The sequence below is a fragment of the Haematobia irritans genome, chromosome 1 (assembly GCF_050003625.1).
Source record: "Haematobia irritans isolate KBUSLIRL chromosome 1, ASM5000362v1, whole genome shotgun sequence".
NCBI classification, from domain to species: Eukaryota; Metazoa; Arthropoda; class Insecta; order Diptera; family Muscidae; genus Haematobia; species Haematobia irritans.
This window is the reverse complement of record NC_134397.1, coordinates 97,623,494-97,645,195: the sequence shown is the minus strand read 5'-3', so window position 1 is coordinate 97,645,195 and position 21,702 is coordinate 97,623,494. Positions and strand designations below refer to the sequence as shown.

The window sequence follows — 21,702 nt, the reverse complement described above, 5'->3', positions numbered from 1 at the left end:
GCCTTTTTGGAAATATTTCGCGTTTATTTCTCCGAAATTTAATTGACAACATCGCCAAACGTCATAAAATTATTACATATGTATACGCAGCAGCTGATTAGATTGTTTACAAACACGCATTCATGATAATTGTTTCGTAAAGTTTTTTCTACCAGTTTTTAAATTGTTTTGCAACCAAACCTCAGACAGCACTGGACACTTATAATTGTTAAGAATAAAACGCCAGCCGCTCTACTCCTGGTGTCTTACCACATTCGGCAACAGCTTTAACGACATGTGGTACATTGTCGCCTTCTTCAGCTTTTCCAAATGGATACCGTCAATTTGTAACGCCCATCTAACAAAAATATAATTCCGGTGTTATGCTAACTTTTACATCATGCGCAGCAATGGACTCATTCATCAACAAACTTAATTCGTTGGTGTCCACAATATCTACACAATCGCATTGCAATACCAGCGGACAAGAGTGTACTTATGCCCATGCTGTTGCCGCCTCACTAGCAATTTCAAATCCAATGGTCACCACCACGGTTCCCACAAAGGATAATAACGCCATTTCATTTGCCAATGTTGTTACCTCGGGGGGAACAACATCATGGGGTGACCAGTTAAAACACGTACACCATACAATAGCTATAGTCAAAGTGCAACTTTTTGTTCAATCAACATAAGCCTATAAGTCACGTTCAAGGGCAGTTCCTAAGCAAAAGTCACTGTTCCCGACTTATATTTCGCAAGATAATTCGTCACAAAGGGATGTTAGTGTTCTATACCAGGAACTCTCCGTTGACTGAAATTAATACATTGAGATGCAAAGTGGCTGGTTTACTGAAGAATGTTTCTTGTTATACTCTCCCAATGTATAATTTTATAACTATTTCAGTCACGTTATAAAATTCAACCAGTGTTTTGAATCGATAAAATGCAACATATATGCATAATTAATTTTTGCACTTTATTTTTGGAACATAGCAATTTATTCTTGTGATTCCATTCGTAGCTACCATAGTACTGCAATATCAATCGCACTGCCTTCTTTATAATTACAATGCACCGCCAGCATTTGTGTTTATTATCCCAATACCCAGTAAAAAGAAACGATTGTAAAATGAAATTCACTAAATAGAACTTTATTTTGTTAACACTTTTGTATAAATTTCATGTTATGTACATTATTTCTATTCTATCATGTAGTAGGGAGCCGCTAGATGGTGGCTTTATTACGAAAACACCACTCCAAGTTATTTTTATTTTGTCAATCGATCTTATTGCATTTTTAAATAACAATGCGAACCACATTTGTGTTGTAATTTCACACAAATCATTTGAATAAATAAATTATTTCTTATTTCACATTGCAAATGGCGCCATGTTTTGAAACTAACTAATCTCAACATATGGAAGGATTTAACACGATCTAATTAGGGACTGTGCGCTTTAAGTCAGTTTTTCAACTCGAAAAAAACAAAGTACCACAAATGAAAAAATATTTCGGTAGTTTTTCGCATTTTTGGTTTTGTATGGGATTTCGCTGCGGAAACCGAACGTAGTACCTACCTTTAGCTACGAATGCTAATACAGTAACTTTTAAAGAAAAGATAAGGTAAAACATTATCACAGATTAAATGGAATATACCTAGGCATAATTTAGGTACTTTTGTGCTATAAGGTAAATAAGTTTTGATTCGTTTGTTTTTTAGATTTAATCTAAATAAAATAAACATAAATATATTTCTATGACTAGATTATTGTCATATTATTAACTATCCTCTATGTGTTCCAGGTGTTGTTTTCTGGAAGAATTGCGGCAAAGTGTGATTGGTTGATTCGTTGTCAAAGTTTTCATTGATTATGGCAACAGATGAAAGATATTTAGCATCAGACCATTTGGAATACTCTTCAATGTTATAAATTGTTATAAATTGCTGAGCAATTCATTTTCGTGTGCAGCAAGCCTCTCAACAAATTTTCGCTGGAGGTTGAAAGCATATCTGCATAGAGGTTGAATTCCGGATATTTCATAAACATGGGAATTCGAGAATTTCTTTTCGCGGCTCTGATAATGCTTGTTGACACATTTTCTCAAGATTTTCCGTTCGAGAATTTCCAATTCATTTGCCACTGTCGGGGAGATAGTGAACCAGATTGGAAATCCGTATATCAATATTGGTCTTATGGCTACTTTATACAGTAGGAGTTTTGTCTTCTGCGGTAAGTATTTGTTTCCCAGAATGTAGGAGAATGATCCTAATACACGCTTTGCTTTTTTCAGTGTTGCTCGTGCGTGTGTGTTAAACTTCAGTAAGTTATCAAATATGACCCCAAGATATTTCATTTCAGTCTCTATTGGAATTTCGATGCCATTTAGGGTTAATTTGAGTGCTTTACTTTCCGGGACTACAAATCTGGGACATTTACCAAATGCGTTTCTGATGCATATCGCTTCGAATTTTGATGCATTAATAGTTATACCCCACTTTTCGTAGTATTCATTGATGTTTTTGAGATGTTCAAATGCTTTATCTAGTGCATCAGCCGGAGATGAGCTATGGGCGTGAATTAAACAGTCATCGGCATAGAGAATCGCTTGTGATTCATCATGCGTGTGTGGGAAGTCGTTCAGAAAGATGTTGAAAAGATATGGAGCCAGTACGCTTCCCTGAGGCACTCCACTGCTTGCCTCGCCTTGACTGGAGGATATCCCTTGGATATTTACAAAAAATTTCCGATTCGTAAAGTAGCTGGTAAGAATTTTCACAATGAAAGGATCAGTTTCCAATCCAACAAGTTTATACAGGATTCCCATGTGACATACTGAGTCGAATGCTTTCTGAATGTCAAGTGCGATGGCAACAGTACATTTTTTCCTATTGAGATTTGAAGTTATATCATTGTGGAATTTAAAAAGTGCATGCTGAGTGGAATGATTTTTCCTGAAGCCAAATTGGAAATTTGGTATTGGATCAATTATATATTCATTTGTAATCTTTTCTTTTAGTACGTGTTCAAAGAGTTTTCCAATATTAGATAAGAGGGAGATTGGCCGGAAGTCTGCTGGTTCAACGCTATCAGGTTTTTTCTTGATCGGCAATATTTTTGCAACTTTCCATACAGAGGGAAAATATCCATTGTTTATACAATGATTAAATATATATGTAAGTATTTTTAATGTGATACTGGGAAATTTTTTAATAATAAAGTTTGAGATTTCATCAATCCCACTTGACTTTTTATTATTTATTCGTTGAATTATATTCCCGATCTGCTCTATATTTTTAAAATGTAGCCTATCAGGATTTTGTGATGCATTGAAATTATTATCAAGGGAGTAAAAATGTGGAGTTGCATTCCTGAGATAGAGATCCTCCTAGATCTCAGTAGATTTGCAATAGGCAAATATCAGCTGGCTCGTAGAAGATTTCAACAAAATCACTTTTAAAATCCCGTATACTGCCTTCTACAACTGTGGTTTTAGTATTAAAAATGCTCTTTTTGCAACCCTGATCCAATTTTCCTTGTAGATGAATGTGTGTGTACGTGTCCACATACGGGTTTGTGTTTGTAATGATATATTTACAAACAGCTGTTAAATCCTCAAATCTACGAAATCTCGTTATTTTGCCAGTCCGAACACTTGAGATTTGTAAAGAGATTTTGGTTCTAAATAGCGAGATTTCCTGTCTAGTGCGAACGTACACCCAGAGAAATGGTTGGTTGCAATTCGATCGTTACAATGAGGAAATGATGTCAGTAACTTATTTTTTGTTACAAGAACAATGTTTTGATTATTTTCCCTTTTATACATCCAACACGACAATAAAAAAGTTCACAGGATCAAAACGAAATTCCCATAACCATTCAATTGGTTACAATAAACAATGCCGATAAATTTGGTTTTATGCTGCATAAAATTGTTGAGCTAACCACCAGCATAGTGAGACCTACATCATGCGAATCAACAAATGGTTGGTACAACGTAAAGTTGAGTATACTAATAGAATCTTAGTTCAATTATAGGACGGGCGTAAGGTAGTTGTTGCAACAAATAAATATTTATATCAACATCGACATGGTAAATGGTATGACGCTACAAAATTTGCAAAACGGGGAACAGCATTTTCTTGATAATAGTCCGCAATACATTGAATAAAGTTTATCCCATAGAAAAGAAGTTGCCTTCAGGTAAGTATCGCACCGATTTATAAAAAGGAATATTACAAAAGTTTCCATAAAAATTGCAGGCTTCATACACCAACAAACACAAATACTTTTTATGGCAAGCGAGCTTTTTTTATTGTATGAAGCATAGAGGAGGATTTATATCTAGAGGCTTAAGGAAGAAATTTCTGGCAAGTATATATTGAATTAGGTTCTGTAGTTTGACCACATAATTGCAACCTAATAACCATCATTGGTATACAAACATTACCTATAAAAAATTGTAAGTTGTAATGTAAATTGATCTCACATATATGTAGATCAATAGCCTTGTTGTTAGCACTTTTTGTATTTATTTTCGTAGTTTATTATGATTGTAAATCTTGTAATAAATTAATAAAATCTCAATATAATCTGCCCTTTCATTTAATATTAAAATTTGGTTAGGATAATAATAAAGAAAATCGAGAGCGGTTGCACCAACAAACAAAACAATTAATATGAGATTGCGACAACAAATGCAAAGTTGATCCAACATACTACCATGCAGTTACAATTGCCAAATGTTAGTTGTGCTGACAGATATCATTGATAGTTGACGGAACCACCTGCTTTCGGTTGACAAATAATTCGGTTGAGGCAACGAATCTGTTTCCTGGGTGTAGTATAAGTTTATCCGGACGACAGTGGTCGTCCCGAAGGCATAATCGATACTGTTACATGTTTATGGGATCGAGAACACATTTACCGATTATTTAACCATCAACGAATTGTCGTATCAATTGGACATTCCGTCCGGAAAATCTTATCAGACTATCAGTTATTCCGGACGGAATGTCGGTGTTTGTAAAGAATCTTACATGTGTCCAATCGATACGACTTGTCGGCGATGACTAAATAATCGGTAAATATGTTATCGCTCCCATAAACATGCAGCAGTATCGATTATGCATTCGAACTTAACTTATATTGTGCACAATATATGGGATATGTTCGAAACGAGCACCGTCTTCCGGAAGAACTGATAGTCTGTAAAGCGCATAATGTGGCGAACATGTCCCATATATTGTAAAACGCATTAGGTAACCACCCAATAAACACAAACGTTTGAAAAATACTAAAATTCAATAATTTTTCAAACATTTTTTCAAAGGATTAGGGTAATATTCAAGTTGAGAAATTGTTGAGAAAATCGCGTTCTCAACAAAAAACAGACATTACCCTCAACAGTAAAATTCAACACAATAGAAATAATCTCTCAATTGTAATCCTCAAATTGAAATGTATCGCTACTCAATAATTTCTCAAAAAGTTTTCAATGTGAGGCAAATTAAAAATTAACATTGTTGCGAATATTTTCTAACCACAATTTGCATGAAAGTCAATCCCAGTTCTAACTGAAAGTCAACACTAAATTTCTAGGGATTTTGTAAATTTTATTAATTTTTTTCGTTAAAAATATAATAATATTAAAAATAACATTAATAATATATAAAAATAATAATAATATAATACCATAATAATAATAATTAAAACATAATTTTCTTATTAAACGTATTAATAACTAAAACGATCAATACAACTTTAAATATCTTAAACATTTTTACATGTATAATTCCATTTCCTCCATAATGTCGGTGTCACATAACTATTAATTAATTAATTAATTATTAATTAATATGTTGGCAATTTGAAATAATTAATATCGAGGAATTTGCTGGCCTGCGTGTTAGAATAGATTCTATCAAGATGAATTCACAAAATATCAAACTGATCACGGAATGTAAATTGATGTAATGCACATTTTCATCCAGAAGCTCTTGATATAGGAATTGTTGCACTTTTTTAATTGGTTGCACTTTGCAAGTTTTCTGGAATATTTTCTTTGTTGTTTCCTTCATCATTTTTTCATCGGTCAACATCTTCCAAGAATATAACATCCAATGATTTTAGTTTTCTGCAAAGCAGTCGAGTTTTGTGATTTCCATTACGTTTTATTTCACTTTTTGTTTTGAATTATCAATTATAGTTAGCGTTTTGGACTAATTTCACTCTTGTGTCAAAAATATTTCAATTTTTGTATTTCTTCCCACTGACCACGTACTTCGTGGCACAAAATGTATTGAAAACCACAAAATTCGATTTCCTCAAGAGCGTTGGTGTCACAAAATTGTTGTAAAACTCATTAAAATTCGGGCAATTCGCAAGGAACTTGATAACCAGTGAGTTAGAATAAATTTCCAGTAATTTCAATTCGCAAAATAACAAATTAAACCGATGATGCGAGGTAAATTAAAATATCGATGTGATGCGAATTAACATGTAGTAGTTGTTGATATGGAAAAGCATAAATACCAAGTTTAATTCGTTGCACTTTGATTTATGGAAACTTTCTCTTTTCGATAAGCCACCATCATTTTCATCGGTCAACCTCTTAAGGTTTCAAGAATGCAGCATCAAAATATTTTAGTTTTCTGCAATAAGATTTAAATTTAGTGACTTCTCTAAAGTGTTGATTTAATTTTCCATATTGACTTACCAATTATTATAAACTATTTGAATCAGTTCCAGTTAATTGTCCAACATTTTTTATCGGTCAGCTTTTTAATGTTTCAAGAACTTAGAATCCATAATTTTAGTTTTCGGCAAAGAGATGTATATTTAGTGTCTTCCTTAAAGTTTCATTTAATTTTTTTGTTTTATTTTCACTTACCTAATATTAGAAACTATTTGGAGTAAATTCAGTTTTTTGTCTAAAATTTTCCAAGTTTTTTATTTCTTCCAATTAACCACGAACTTCGTTGCACAAACAAGTATTGAAAACCACATGGTTTTTTCGTTGCATTTTAGGGTAGTGTTTTGTCAAAGTTTTCTCATATTATCTCCAACACCTTTTCAAATATTTCGTCAACATTTTGGCAAATTGGAAGTAATTCGCAAAAAATTTGAAGATGTATTGAAGATGAGCTGTTTCAAGTCAAGTTGAATTTATGTTGAAAATTATATTTACCCTCAAACCGAAAAGTTGTTGCATTTGAAAAACGCTCATCCTGTGTTTATTGGGCAGGCTGGACAAACTTACGTTTGTCAATTGAACTTTGAGTTTCTAAAAATTAACTAAGTTGAATTATTGTAAATAAACATTGAATTATAAACTGAATTATTGTTAATGAATTTCCTTTAAAATCATAAGTAAATTAATATTTTGAATTGTCAAATTGCTGAATTAAAATCTATTGTGAATTATTGCATATAAAAATTAAGTTAGCTGGTTTTAAGTTTCTTTTATATCGTTCACTGTTAATTTTCCTGCCGAATGATAAAGGTGAGCCTCTCTTCTTTTCTCCTGTCTATTTCCATTTTTATCTTCAATAAATTTGTTGTTTTAAATTGAAACTCATTCGTTGTTCATCTTCTTATTTCACTTTCCGGTTGGTTTTCGTTTGGATTTTAATTTATTATTTCTCATTAACTTGAGAAATAATAAATGTGCATATACAAAGATACAGTCCACTTCTCATACTCTTCAGGGATTCCATCATTATTTCACTCATCCCCGCTATCATTGGTATCCCCCCACACACACCTGTGCATGGTCCTCCGCAGCCGTTCATTGGTAACAGCATAATATAATCCACAACATCATCCACAACACAGTAAATAAACTCATCTCTCTGTCTACTTAGTTGCAAAACCGCCGGTAAGTCACAAACAACACAAAACTATACGAAAGAAGCGTATGCAAACACAAAACGAAAACTGGAAAAATACGCGGTAGTAAAAAAAGTGTAAAAGGTCGTGTTAAAATCGCGTAAAAGCTGTTAAAGTGTTCTGAAAGTGTGTTAAAATAATAATTGAAACTGAAAAATTATTATGAAAGACTCAAAATCGCAGTAAAGAAGGTAAAATATTTAGTAAAATTGGTTAAAATTTGTTAAAACTGTAAAAAAAATCTTTAAAAAAAGTTAAAAAACATTACAAAACTTTGTTATAATGAAAAGAATCGGGAGAAAAGACTAAAAAGCTCGTTTAAATTCGTTGAAAATCTCATTAAAAGTGCGGAAAAGAAAAAAATTTGTAAAATTGTTCATATCAAGCATAGCAATTTGGTTAAAATTACGGAAAATCAAGTAAATGTGGTAAATAATGTATGAATTCGAAAATTTTGTCTATGTGCTGATTTACTGTGACAGAATCAGTAAAAAGTATTGGAAATCGTTCTAAAAATTGAAAAACTTTCTCAAAAAACAGAGGGAAAGAAAATCAAAAAAAAACCGTAATAAATTTTGTGTTTGCAAACGTATGTATGTACATATATATATATATATATATATATATATATATATATATATATATATATATATATATATATATATATATATATATATATATATATATATATATATATATATATATATATATATATATATATATATATATATATATATATATATATATATATATATATATCTCATTAAAAGTGCGGAAAAGTAAAAAATTTGTAAAATTGTTCATATCAAGCATAGCAATTTGGTTAAAATTACGGAAAATCAAGTAACTGTGGTAAATAATGTATGAATTCGAAAATTTTGCCTATGTGCTGATTTACTGATTATTGATTAGCGACGCATTTCAAAATGAGGATAACACTTGAGATATTATTGCTAATGTGTTGAATTTCACTGTTGAGGGTAATGTCTGTTTTTTGTTGAGAAAGCGATTTTCTCAACAATTTCTCAACTTGAATATTACCCTAATCCTTTGAAAAAATGTTTGGAAAATTGTTGAAATTTAGCATGTTTCAAACGTTTGTGTTTATTGGACTGTGTTTATTGGGATGTGTAATATTCTTTGTGGAATTTATTCACATATGATCACAAATACATATTTGATGAAATGAAGAATATGAAAAATTTATTTTTACCGATAAATTTAAATGATTTAGCACAAACGCGTTTATTCCGTATAGAAAAAATCTGGGAATTTTAACGTTATCACTAATTTTGTCCAAACCGTTTAAAAAAAGAAAATTATTTGTTGGCATTAAATCAAATGAAGTGCTTCTTCTTGTTTTTCATTTCTCACTTCATACTAGTTCGTTGAACCAATGCATACCCTGCCAGCATTTCAAAGTTCCATTTCATCCTCATCGCTACCACAGACTCGTAAATGTCACCACAACCATCGCGAACTGTGATGGGGGAAGCATATCAAAAAGTACAAAATGTACATGAAAGTATTTTGCCATCACTACTGTTAGAAGATCCATTTTATTTTTTGTGAAACACCAAGAGCAACTAGCTTCTTATAACTTATTTAAATAAAATCGATAATGAAGTGCTGAAAACATAGTTATTTCACTTAAAATTGTAAAAGGTATATTGGTGAACAATTTTTGACTTTCCAAATGAAATAAAGTGATTGTTTTTCAGATATTTTTCCAGACACGCTGCCTCCATCGAGAATAAAAACACTGGCTGATAGGCGCTGCAATATGAAACTTCCCACTTGTAAATCAACATCATTCTATTATTAATGAAAAAATTATGTTAAATGTGTTGTGATAGTGGTATAAATGTTATATTTATAAGAATTTATAAATGTTTAATCAAATTAATAAACATCTACAGAATCGTGTTTTACAACGATTCTTTTACAACTACCTTAAAATGTACTTTTTGTGATAGTTTGAAGGGGCTCTAATTGGCGTTGTTATAAACGAGAAACTTTTTTGTAGTAACTTGGCGTGGTACAACATACATGTAGTGAAAAGTTATTCGATGCAGACCTCTAGTATGTATATACCCTGCCAACATTTTTTGAATTTGGGGCGCTTCTGAGAATCCCCACTACGTCGAAAACAATCATATACGACATCAAAAACTAGTCGTCACTATTGAGAAGTTGTACCACGCCAAGTTACTACGAAAAAGTTTTTCATCAGTGCAATTATTAGGTGCCTATTTAGATCAATTTCGAAGGACGCCAATAAGAACCCCTGCAAACTATCAGAAAAAGTGCATTTTAAGGTAATTGTAGAAGAATCATTGTGGTCAAGTAAAACACGATTGTGTAGATGTTTATTGATTTGATTAAACATTTATAATTTCTTATAAGTATAACATTTTTCCGTTTATCTCATCACATTTAACATAATTTTTTGCATTAATAAAAGAATGATGTCGAGTTTTAAGTAGAAAGTTACATATTGCAGCGTCTATCAGCCAGTTTGTTTATTTTCGATGGATACAGCGTGCCTGGAAAAATATTTGAAAAACGATCACTTTATTCTATTAGGAAAGTCGAAAACCATATACCTTTCACAATTTTAAGCGTAATATCTATGTTTTCAAAACTTTATTTTCGTTTTTATTTAAATAAAATATAACAAGCTGGTTGCGCTTGGCGTTTCACAAAAAATAAAATGGCTCTTCTAACAGTAGTGATGGCAAAATACTTTCATGTACATTTTGTACTTTTTGATATGCTTCCCCCATCACAGTTCGCGATGGTTGTGGTGACATTTACGAGTCTGTGGTAGCGATGAGGATGAAATGGAACTTTGAAATGCTGGCAGGGTATGCATTGGTTCAACGAACTAGTATGAAGTGAGAAATGAAAAACAAGAAGAAGCACTTCATTTGATTTAATGCCAACAAATAATTTTCTTTTTTTAAACGGTTTGGACAAAATTAGTGATAACGTTAAAATTCCCAGATTTTTTCTATACGGAATAAACGCGTTTGTGCTAAATCATTTAAATTTATCGGTAAAAATAAATTTTTCATATTCTTCATTTCATCAAATATGTATTTGTGATCATATGTGAATAAATTCCACAAAGAATATTACACATCCCAATAAACACAGTCCAATAAACACAAACGTTTGAAAAATGCTAAATTTCAACAATTTTCCAAACATTTTTTCAAAGGATTAGGGTAATATTCAAGTTGAGAAATTGTTGAGAAAATCGCTTTCTCAACAAAAAACAGACATTACCCTCAACAGTGAAATTCAACACATTAGCAATAATATCTCAAGTGTTATCCTCAATTTGAAATGCATCGCTAATCAATAATTTGTCAAACAATTTTCGATGCGAGTCAAATTCAAAATTAACATCGTTGCAAATACTTTTCAACCTAAATTTGTATGAAATTGAAAGTCAAAGCCAAAATTCTATGAATTTTGTATAATTTATTCATTTTCATCAAAATAAAATATATAATAATACACTACACTACATAATACACTACAATACCAATTGATAAATAATAATCTTATTAAACATATCAACAAATAAGAACAAAAAAACACAAACAACAAAACTTTAAATATCTTAAACATTACTAGTAAACACTTTTGCATTGATAATTCGATTTCCTTCCTTTTGGTTCTTTCCTTTTATTAACATGCGGGCAATTTGAAATTAGGAACGTACTGGACCGCGTGTTAGAATTGATTTCCAGCAGAAGGAATTCACAAAATATCCATTTTAAAGTGATAATAGCATATGAATTAAACTGACGATGTGATGCACATTTTCATCCAGAAGTTGTCGATTTCCACAATTTGTTGTTTTTAACAATTTTATTTGGTTGCACTTGTAATGTTTCTGGAAATTTTTTCTTGTCAATAAGCCACTCATTTTTCATTGGTCAGCTTCCTATTGTTTGCAAGAATGTAGCATCCAAAGATTTTAGTTTTCTGCAAAGAGATTTAATTTTAGTGACTTCTTTAAAGTGTTGATTTAATTTTTCATATTGACGTACCAATTATTATAATCTATTTGAAGCAGTTCCAGTTAATTGTCCACCATTTTTTCATTGGTCAGCTTTTTAATGTTTTCAAGAACGTAGAATCCATCATTTTAGTTTTCTGCAAAGAGATATACATTTAGTGACTTCCTAAAAGTTTTATTTCATTTTTATTTTCACTTACCTATTTTTATAAACTATTTGGTTATTTGTCTAAAATTTTACATTTTTTTTATTTCTTGCAATTGACCACGAACATCGTTGCACAAATAAGTATTGAAAACCACATGGTTTTTTCGTTGCATTTTAGTGTACTATTTTGTCAAAGCTTTCTCATATTATCTTCAACACCTTTTCAAAGATTTCGTCAACATTTTGGCAAATTGTAAGTAATTCGCAAACAATTTGAAGATGTATTGAAGATGAGCTATTTCAAGTCAAGTTGAATTTATGTTGAAAATTATATTTACCCTCAAACTGAAAAGTTGTTGCATTTGAAAAACGCTCATCCTGTGTTTATTGGGAGGATGAGCGTTTTTCAAATGCATGAAAATGCTGCTTTTCAAGCCACAGGTACAGATGGCTTGCCAAACCAGATATTTCTTTGCGAACTTTGACAGTTTTATGTGCTTGAAAATATCTGGTACCTTTCTCCTTCCTTTTGCCGTATAAAACTACTGTCCCGGAAGCTGCTTGTAGTCGGCTTTGACGTAGGTTTCGTCATCCATTACCACGCAGTCAAACTTCGTCAGCATCGTCGTGTACAGCCTCCGGGATCGCGCTTTGGCCGTCGTATTTTGTTTACCATCGCGATTTGGAGTCACTACCTTCTTGTAAGTCGATAGTCCGGCTCGTTTTTTGGCTCGATGCACGGTTGTAGACGATACACCCAGCTTATTTGCGACATCTCGGAGAGAGAGGTTAGGGTTTCGCTTGAAACTACCGGCAACTCTCTTTGTCGTCTCAGCGGCTTCCGGTTTTCGATTTCCCCCCGATCCAGACTTCCTGACTGTCGACAAACGTTCACCAAACACTTTAATTACTTTTGTAACGGTTGATTTGGCAACTTTTAGCGGTTTTGCCAGCTTTGCGTGCGAGTAGCTCGGATTTTCGCGATGCGCGAGCAAAATTTTGATACGCTGCTCTTCTTGCTTGGACGGCATTTTGACAACTGAAGAGTGAATTCCAAAATCAAAATAGGAGCAACATTCTACACACATACACCTTCCAAATGAGGGGTGTTCAGGTTTTTTAAATGCAAAATTGAAAGAAATACGTCAAGCTTATATCGACCAGATTTTGACCGTATCACCCTTTATTATTGCTAATGTGTTGAATTTTACTGTTGAGGGTAATGTCTGTTTTTTGTTAAGAACGCGATTTTCTCAACAATTTCTTAACTTGAATATTACCCTAATCCTTTGAAAAAATATTTGAAAAATTGTTGAAATTTAGCATTTTTCAAACGTTTGTGTTTATTGGGTATGATGAGTGACAATCAATCAGCTGTGTCAGTGTTACCGTATCACCCCCGTTTCAATTAGCGTAGTCAGACACCAAATTACACCTAATGCACCTAAATTAATGCGCAGCGTATGATCATATGATAATTTCGATTAAATTAAACTCAATTAATATTTGTTTTTTTTTTGATTGAAAAAGTGAATATAAATACAACAAATAAATTTAATATTGAAATATACGCCCGTCTCACTATAGTTTGTTTACAAAAACAACAACTTTTGCTAAAATATTAATAAATTAATGCACAATAATTTATATTGAATTACGAGCGTACTTAACCAAGACATCAAATTGATCATACATTTTGCATTCACACCGACATAATTCAACACACAGCAACAAGTATTTACACAATAGCCCACATAATCGTATTTGCACTGTAATACTATTGCACATTTTATCATTTGATATTGAACGCAGTAGTTATATGTACACGTGTAAAAAACCATCAACCATCGAATTATTTACCATTTTTTTTTATTTTATTTATTTTATTTATAAATTTGATTTGTCCTAGCACAACAAGATTTTATATCTTATAAGTTACAGTACTAGGTAAAAATAATGTTATTTTCGCATCACAGTCTGATAATTAACATTGCAATTGAAAGAAAAAAAAAATAAAAAATATAATAAAAAAAAAAGATGTATAAATATAATAATAATTGTAAAATATGATTGAAAAAACAAAAAAAAAGTAGAAAAGAAAGCATTTAAGAATAGTAAGGTAGATAAGTAGATGGTACAAAACAAAAATGCTTACAATTGTTAAAATTAATAATGAATTTATATATGGATAATAAGTAAAAAATGAAAGAAAATTAAAAAAAAGTTTACTTAAACTTGGTTATTAAAAAATTATTGAAGTGTTTTCTTAAATTGAAATGCGTTGCTTATTAACTGAATATGGGTAGGAAGATTGTTCCAAAGACGTATTGCGCAGATCAGGAATTGATTCTCAGATGCAGCATATTTATAGCGAAGTTGAGTGATCCTCTTCCCTCGATTTGATCGAGAAAATTGAAGTCTATCATACAGATATGTTGGTTCACCAGTATAAATAATTTTCTGGAAAAATACAAGACATTTGAAATTTAAAAAGCTGTCGAAAGTCATGTTGAATAGTTGGTAGGCAAATGTAGAAATTCGGTTATAGCGTTTTTTATTGAATACATATCTTGCAATATTGTTATAAGCTACTCTTAGCTTTTGCTTATCAGCGCTGCTACAGTTTCCAAATATTTCAACTCCATACAGAAGAACAGGAATAAGATACGTTTTGGATAGAAGCATTCGAATATGATGTGGTGTTGATGATTGCACAGTCCACAAGTTACGCAACATTCCGTAGGTTTTAGCAATATTGCTTTGAATATGGTTAGTCAAAGTTAGATGCTCATTAAAAGTAACTCCCAGATTTGTTGCAGATTGAACAGTGTTTATCACCTCATTATTAATATATATCGGAAGTTGCTTGTTTATCTTGACATTTTTCTTGTAAATAAACAAGCATTTCGATTTGGTGGGATTGATCATAAGTTCATTCGTTAGTGCCCAATTATTTATTCTTTCCAAGTCCTTATTAATTTCTTCGATGCATACTGGCAGTTTATTAACAAATGTACTAGCATAAACTTGAACATCATCAGCATATAGGTGGACTTTGCAATACCGTAAAACTGCAGGCAGATCATTTACATACAAGCAAAATAATAGCGGACCAACCAATGATCCCTGTGGAACACCTTTGTTGATATTCAGCGCACTAGATTGTTTATTACAGTGATAAACAGATTGTGTTCTGCCGCTTAAGTACGAAGAAAGAAGCCTGCAGGCAGAGTCAGAAAAGTAAAACATTTGTTTTAATTTTCGTGTTAAGATTCCATGGTTCACAGTGTCGAACGCCTTACTATGATCAAGCAGTACAAGTACAGATACCATGTTTTCATCCAGTTTTGATCTCAGATACTCAATTACATCCGTAAACACGGTGATACAACTTCTTTGAGGTCTGAATCCTGATTGTTTCTCTGTTATAAGGTTGTGCGATTTAATATATGTGTTCATTTGATTGCACATAATACGTTCCAGAACTTTCGACAGATATGGCAGTATGGCTATGGGACGAAATTCATTTGATTTAGGCTTAGGTAAAGGAATAATTTTGGTAAATTTCCATGACTTGGGGAAAACAGATTTTGTGAGAATTGTATTAAAAATGAAAGTGAAATAGGGCAGGCACTTTGGAAGCAATAATTTAATGAATTTTGGACTTAGTTCGTCTGTTCCTTCAGCATTTGATTTTATAGATAAAGGCCGGTATGCACCTCTAGCGAAAAATTTCATTCCCATAAGAAATGCATTGCTATTGCTAACGAAATTTTCGGTAGCGTTCAATTTCGTAAGCTGGTACGCACCACTAATGAAAATAACAGGGTTGTCAAAAGCATATTTTGGCAGCAAACATTTAATTTATTACAATCATTGTGTGCGTAAAAGGTCTGTAAATAATAAACAATTTATTTGAGGAATATTTGGAACATATATTAACAATTTTTAAAAGCGATTAACTGGTTTAAAATTTGTGTACACATATCTGTTTTTTTTTGTTGTAGACTTAAATAAATTTTCGGTAGCAAAAATTTATTTAAGTCTACAACAAAAAAACAGGGCTGTGTACACAAATTTTAAACCAGCTAATCGCTTTTAAAAATTGTTAATATACACCCAGAAAAAAGGGGCTCTAATGCCAACTGAACTTTATTTTAGTTCATGAAGATTAGTTGATTTTAGTTAGATTTTGCACAATATGAGCAAATATTCCTTATTTGAATAATATTTTGCTAACTTTAATGATGTGAACTAAAAATAAGAAAAAAAGTTGTATACAAATATAGTGCACAATTTTACTAAAAAATAAATTAGTTCATATTTTCCTAAAATGGCAGAAGTTTGCTTAAATTGAGTTCATAAGTCTCTCAAATGAGTAAATTTTACTAAAATTGTACCTGTCTTGAACTTCGTACAGCGCTAAAGACATTTTAACAATTTTTAAATCCAATTTTTTCCTTCAACATATGAAATTTTCTTACATACCAGAAAAAAATTAATTATTTTTAATAAATTTTCTTCAATTTGACAAAAATTATAAACTTATTTGTAACATGTTGCAATTAGAAAACTATTTTAGTTAAAATTTTCTAAAATAAACCTACATTTTCTTCCATGGTGGGTTCACTTTTTTTTTGGTGTATATTCCAAATATTCCTCAAATAAATTGTTTATTATTTACAGACCTTTTAAAACTTTTACGCACACAATGATTGTAATAAATTAAATGTTTGCTGCCAAAATATGCTTTTGACAACCCTGTTATTTTCATTAGAGGTGCGTACCAGCTTACGAAATTGAACGCTACCGAAAATTTCGTTAGCATAAATAGCAATGCATTTCTTATGGGAATGAAATTTTTCGCTAGAGGTGCATACCGGCCTATAGGAAACATTTCAGGACTTCACATTGTTCAACACAGTTAAAATTGAATTCGATATTAGAATCATCATAATTTGATGTTATAATCGGGTATGCTAAATCATTTGACGCATTAGTAGAAATGGATTGACGCGCAAAGATTTCGTTCAGATTATCAACATCAATATCAGCTGGCGCTGAGTGCTTTCTCCCAATACCAATATCACGGATTACTTTCCACTTTGATCCACTATCAACTGCCATACCAAATTGTTGTCTATAGAATTCTGTTTTTGCGACTTTAATTTTTTCGTTGACTTCACGTCTTGCATTTTTGAATTCTTCGTGTAGCTCAACAGTTTTATAGCGTTTCCACCGTTTGTATATTAAATCACGTTTACTGATTGATGTCTTAATTTCTTGATTGAACCAAGGCTGTTGTTTGGGTTTACTTTTAATGATTTTTAACGGAACGGATGCATTAAACAGTGTTGATATATTTTGCTGCATGAAATTCACTTGGTCCTCCACATCATCAAAGTAATAAATATTATCCCAAGCAATATTATTAACCATTTTATTCAGTAGGTTATAATTTAATCTACGAAAGTCTCTCAACTCATATTCAATGCGTTTCTGACGGAATTTTGCGTCGTAAGTCATGAAGAGCAAGTCATGTTTAGAGAATGTTGGTGCAGACAGTTGGTCGTATAAAAGTATCTTATTCAGACAGTTAACAAAAATAGCATCGATAAGAGTGTTTCCAGTATGTGTATAATGTGTTGGTATTGTCGTATTAATTGAATATAAACCAAAAGTGTTCATAGATGTAGATAATATCTTATCCACAAGAAGATTGCTGTTGAAATCTCCACAGATTATGACATCATTATAGTACATTGTTAAAAGTTCAAGAGTGTCCAAAATATAAGAAGTTGGAATATTGCGATTTGGTCTATAAACAGTTCCAATAAGAATTTTGTCACCATTTTCTGGATAAACTTCCAAAAACAGATATTCAATTGGACTACTGCATTCAGATTTAAGTTTAAGATTTCCTCTCATTTCATTGCGTAAATACATGCATACTCCACCTGCATTGGATTCCCTATCCGCTCGAAATAGTTTGTATCCTTCTAATTCATAAATATCATTTGATATGTTGACATGGAACCAAGTCTCGGAGACGCATATTATATCAATATTTGAGGACTGGAAAATTTCTCTAAATTCGTCCATTTTGTTATTGAGGCTCTGTGCATTAATATGTACAATTGACAAACCAGTTTTGTGTTTGGAAAGTATTCGAACCATGTTGTATAGGCCGTCATTGGAACAATGGCCATTATTATTTATCATTGAGGTTATATGAGAAACAACGCATTACAAGTGTTATTAGATAATCCATTATTGTTATTGATATTTTAATTCCAAGTTTAAATTTAAAATATATTTTGTATAAATCGATTTGTCGTAGCAGTTCAATTTGAAAAAGTGTAATTTTAACGAACAAACCGCTCAAGATCATCTAGAGATTCGATCCGCACACCTCTATCCTGTCCATTTTGCTTCACATGAACGATCCCGCGTAATGTGAATACAGCTGTTAATTTTTTCATTTTTTTATATTTAATCGCCGACTGGAAAATTCTGAAATTATCTTTTGTTAGGTCCTCATTAACAAAAAATATGTTGTTGCCATCAAAACCGCACATATCCAGAGTAAGTTGTGTCTTGTTCTCACGCTTAAAAGCTGCAACAGATTTTAAAAACAAGTTTTTTGTGGACTGGGGAGCATAATTTTACTAATATTGGTCCATCATTAACTCTGGATTTAAAATTTCGTATGCGTTGAATGCTATTAATATTAGGAACTGGAATCTTCAAAGAATCACATAAGTTCCTAAATATATTAAACAGATTTTCACCCTCATATGAGGGAATGCCACAAATTCTTATGTTTGTGGACACATTAACATTTTCTTGGTGACTTATTTTCGATTTCAATTCATCAATTTCTAGTTTCAGTTCATTCATTGATTTATTCGATTTTTCAATTTCATTCACTCTCATTGCTAGCTCATTTAAGTTTTTCGATAAATCAAGAAGCTTATTTTCAATAACAGACATAGCATTCGTAACGGCTTGTTCAATTTTTGCCGCTATAATTTCATTTTGTCGGGCAAATTTTTGTTCAATTAGTTGTATAAGTTTTGGTGATTTATTTTTGGATGAAATTGGAGTGTTTTCAATATTAAACAACACATACAGTTCTGAAAATTTTATTTGAGTGCAAATTAATTCAGTACGCAAACACATACTTCCATTTGTGTTTTACCGGGGTATAAAAACAAAACCACGAATTTTGGAAAAATTTATCTTTACTCGAAAAAAAACCTATTACACTCAAGAAAATTGGTATGTCATCGTAGAATTTTCTTTACATTCATAAAGTAAATACATATATTTCAACCGTCGAACGGAACGGACGTGTTTTTTAATAGCGGATAAAATCATCGTAATAAGTACCTACTACGAATTTCAAGTGTGGTGGAATATTAGGCCACCATGCAGAGAAATTCAAAGACATCCACTGGGTTGCTAACTTCAGGGCCCAGTGGACGGGTATCGACTGGAGTTATAAATTTGGGCAATGACCAAGAGTTAGGCCCAATTAGTCGACCTGTAGACGGGTCGACAGGTGGCGACAATTTGACAAGTCGGACCTTTTCCAAGGTAACGGCATCAAAAGGAGGTAATCCCTCACGAAAGAGATTCAAAGAACGCAGAAATGCTTTGTTTATCCTAAAGAAATTAGGATCAGTCGACCCAAGCACGTTGTCGGCTAAACAAAGCGATTCCTTAAAATGGGCTCAAGGAATTCTTGAGGCTGGAAAAAGGGAACGATCACCGGATGAGCTGCCATCCTCCAAAAGAGATCAACGATCGTTTGCCTCAGTTGCTAAAGACAGCCTTGTGATGGCTATCATAAATAAAGGAGCATTGGACGGTATGGTTCCAAAGCAAAAATGGGGGGAAATTGAGAATGCTTTGTCTGGCGTCTACTCACAGGTGCTGGAAAAGTTTCCCGGCCCAGATCCTCGACACCAAGAGGCTGGTTGGTATCAAGGACGATTTAAGCTAGTCGCATTTGAGGACCAGAGGTCTATAGAATGTTTTAAAGCTGCTCTGATACTAATTGGTGAAGTTTGGGAAGGAGCTGCTCTAGAGTTAGTCGAGAAGAAAGACATACCGGCTAGACCAAGAGCACATGCGTGGATACCTGCAAACCCTCCTGACCCTGAATCTATTTTAAATAGACTGAAACAATGCAATCCAGATCTTCCAACAGCTGATTGGAAGGTTGGCCGTTTGGATGAAGTGGATGGGCCAAGACGGCATGCAGTGTTTATATTGAACACTCAGTCTTTGCCACATCTAGCAAAGTCCCAGGGCCGTGTATGTTATGGCTTTCATTATATCCAAATGAAGGTGTATAAAAACGATCAGCTAAAGGATTCAGAAATGGACAAGCCTCTGTCTGAATCAGAAGTAAGCGGATCCTCTTGCGAAGTCGAGGGGGATACCAAGACATTTGAAGACATGGATAGATACCGTATGCGTGAGGAGGCTTCTACTGCCTCAGAACTCACCAAAGTTGAACCTATGGTTATTGCGAGAGTCGCCGATATCTCTGAAGAGGACATTCTTGATGACTCGATTGAAGCGGCTGATGTGACGGTTGTTGAAAATCTCGATGGTCCTACGGATCCTCCAGATAAATCTTCATCATTGTAAGGCTGCATGTGCTGCCTTAAAAGTTCTCCAGATGAAAGGGGACATAGATATAGTTCTTATTCAAGAACCATATGTTTATAAAAACAAAATATGTGAATTAAGTACTCCGGGGTTCAAACTATTGCAGTATACTGGTAATGATGTAAATCGAGCCTGTATAATTGCTAAAAACGAGCTCAACTTGTTTCTGCTTCCTTCAATGTGCAATACAGACACTGTCGTTGCAAGTTTAGAAATAGCCAAATGCAAATATTGGGTATCTTCGGTCTACATGGGACATGACAGGGAGATGCCTCCATATGCCGTTAAGACCTTAGTGGAGGAGTCACTGAAAACAAAGACGAAACTCATTATGGGATGCGATGCGAATGCACATCATAGTATATGGGGAAGTAGTGATACTAATGCAAGGGGAGAGTCGCTAATAGAGTTTATTTTGCGTACTAATCTGGTAGTTTGCAACAAGGGAGATGTCCCAACCTTTGTCACTAAAAACAGGCAAGAGGTTTTGGACATCACCTTGGCCTCGCAAGAACTGAATGAAATGATATCTGATTGGCAGGTTTTAAGTGAACACAGCTTCTCAGATCATCGCTACATCAGTTTCAAATTTGATGTTCATATCACCAAGATCATATTTCCGCCAAATGTTAGGAAAGCTGACTGGAATAGGTATAGGGAATCGTTCAATATGATGATACCGGAAATAACAGAGACAAATATGAGAAATGTACAAGATATCGAACACGCAGTGGAGCGGATTACTAAGGCCTTCAACATCTCACTGAAAGCTGCATGCCCTAGAGGAAAGCCAAGGGGGAAACATCGACCACCATGGTGGTCTACGGAATTAAGTAATATGAGGAAATCCTGCAGGAAGCTCTTTAACAAGGCAAAGTCCACCAGAGCCCCTGAGGACTGGGACGCTTACAAGAAGAATCTGAGAGGATACAAGCGAGAACTGAGAAAGGCTCAGCATAACTCTTGG

General features: G+C 32.9%; 1 protein-coding gene and 5 long non-coding RNA genes across 6 annotated transcripts; 3 read left to right on the top strand and 3 right to left on the bottom strand.

Moving 5' to 3' along the window:
* The first annotated feature begins 1,934 nt into the window (after positions 1–1,934).
* LOC142240361 (uncharacterized) lies at positions 1,935–3,224 on the top strand. The gene is made up of 2 exons (XR_012723247.1): positions 1,935–2,214; positions 2,276–3,224. It is a non-coding gene; the product is annotated as an uncharacterized LOC142240361 (long non-coding RNA).
* A 371-nt stretch (positions 3,225–3,595) lies between these two features.
* Positions 3,596–4,574, top strand: LOC142221466 (uncharacterized). Its single transcript, XR_012718050.1, has 2 exons — positions 3,596–4,185; positions 4,245–4,574. It is a non-coding gene; the product is annotated as an uncharacterized LOC142221466 (long non-coding RNA).
* Positions 4,575–6,331: 1,757 nt separating this feature from the next.
* LOC142240354 (uncharacterized) lies at positions 6,332–6,816 on the bottom strand. Its single transcript, XR_012723244.1, has 2 exons — positions 6,701–6,816; positions 6,332–6,635 (listed from the first exon to the last, which is right to left on the bottom strand). It is a non-coding gene; the product is annotated as an uncharacterized LOC142240354 (long non-coding RNA).
* Positions 6,817–9,292: 2,476 nt separating this feature from the next.
* Positions 9,293–9,831, top strand: LOC142240347 (uncharacterized). Its single transcript, XR_012723240.1, has 2 exons — positions 9,293–9,537; positions 9,594–9,831. It is a non-coding gene; the product is annotated as an uncharacterized LOC142240347 (long non-coding RNA).
* Positions 9,832–10,214: 383 nt separating this feature from the next.
* On the bottom strand, positions 10,215–10,701 carry LOC142240340 (uncharacterized). Its single transcript, XR_012723238.1, has 2 exons — positions 10,479–10,701; positions 10,215–10,418 (listed from the first exon to the last, which is right to left on the bottom strand). It is a non-coding gene; the product is annotated as an uncharacterized LOC142240340 (long non-coding RNA).
* A 3,717-nt stretch (positions 10,702–14,418) lies between these two features.
* Positions 14,419–18,275, bottom strand: LOC142228831 (uncharacterized). The gene is made up of 4 exons (XM_075299356.1): positions 16,959–18,275; positions 15,349–15,626; positions 14,526–15,273; positions 14,419–14,472 (listed from the first exon to the last, which is right to left on the bottom strand). The coding sequence occupies exons 1-4, from the start codon at positions 18,273–18,275 to the stop codon at positions 14,419–14,421; spliced, it is 2,397 nt and encodes a 798-aa protein (XP_075155471.1).
* Between the last annotated feature and the right edge of the window lie 3,427 nt (positions 18,276–21,702).

What these genes read in the sequence shown, in the direction of transcription:
- LOC142228831 (XM_075299356.1), bottom strand. Translation starts at nt 18,275, where the DNA reads ATGATAAATAATAATGGCCATTGTTCCAATGACGGCCTATACAACATG. An exon ending in ACTGTGTTGAACAATGTGAA is followed by an intron (nt 15,627 to 16,958) that starts GTCCTGAAATGT and finishes GTTTTCCCCAAG; the next exon opens with TCATGGAAATTTACCAAAAT. An exon ending in CTGCTTGATCATAGTAAGGC is followed by an intron (nt 15,274 to 15,348) that starts GTTCGACACTGT and finishes CTCTGCCTGCAG; the next exon opens with GCTTCTTTCTTCGTACTTAA.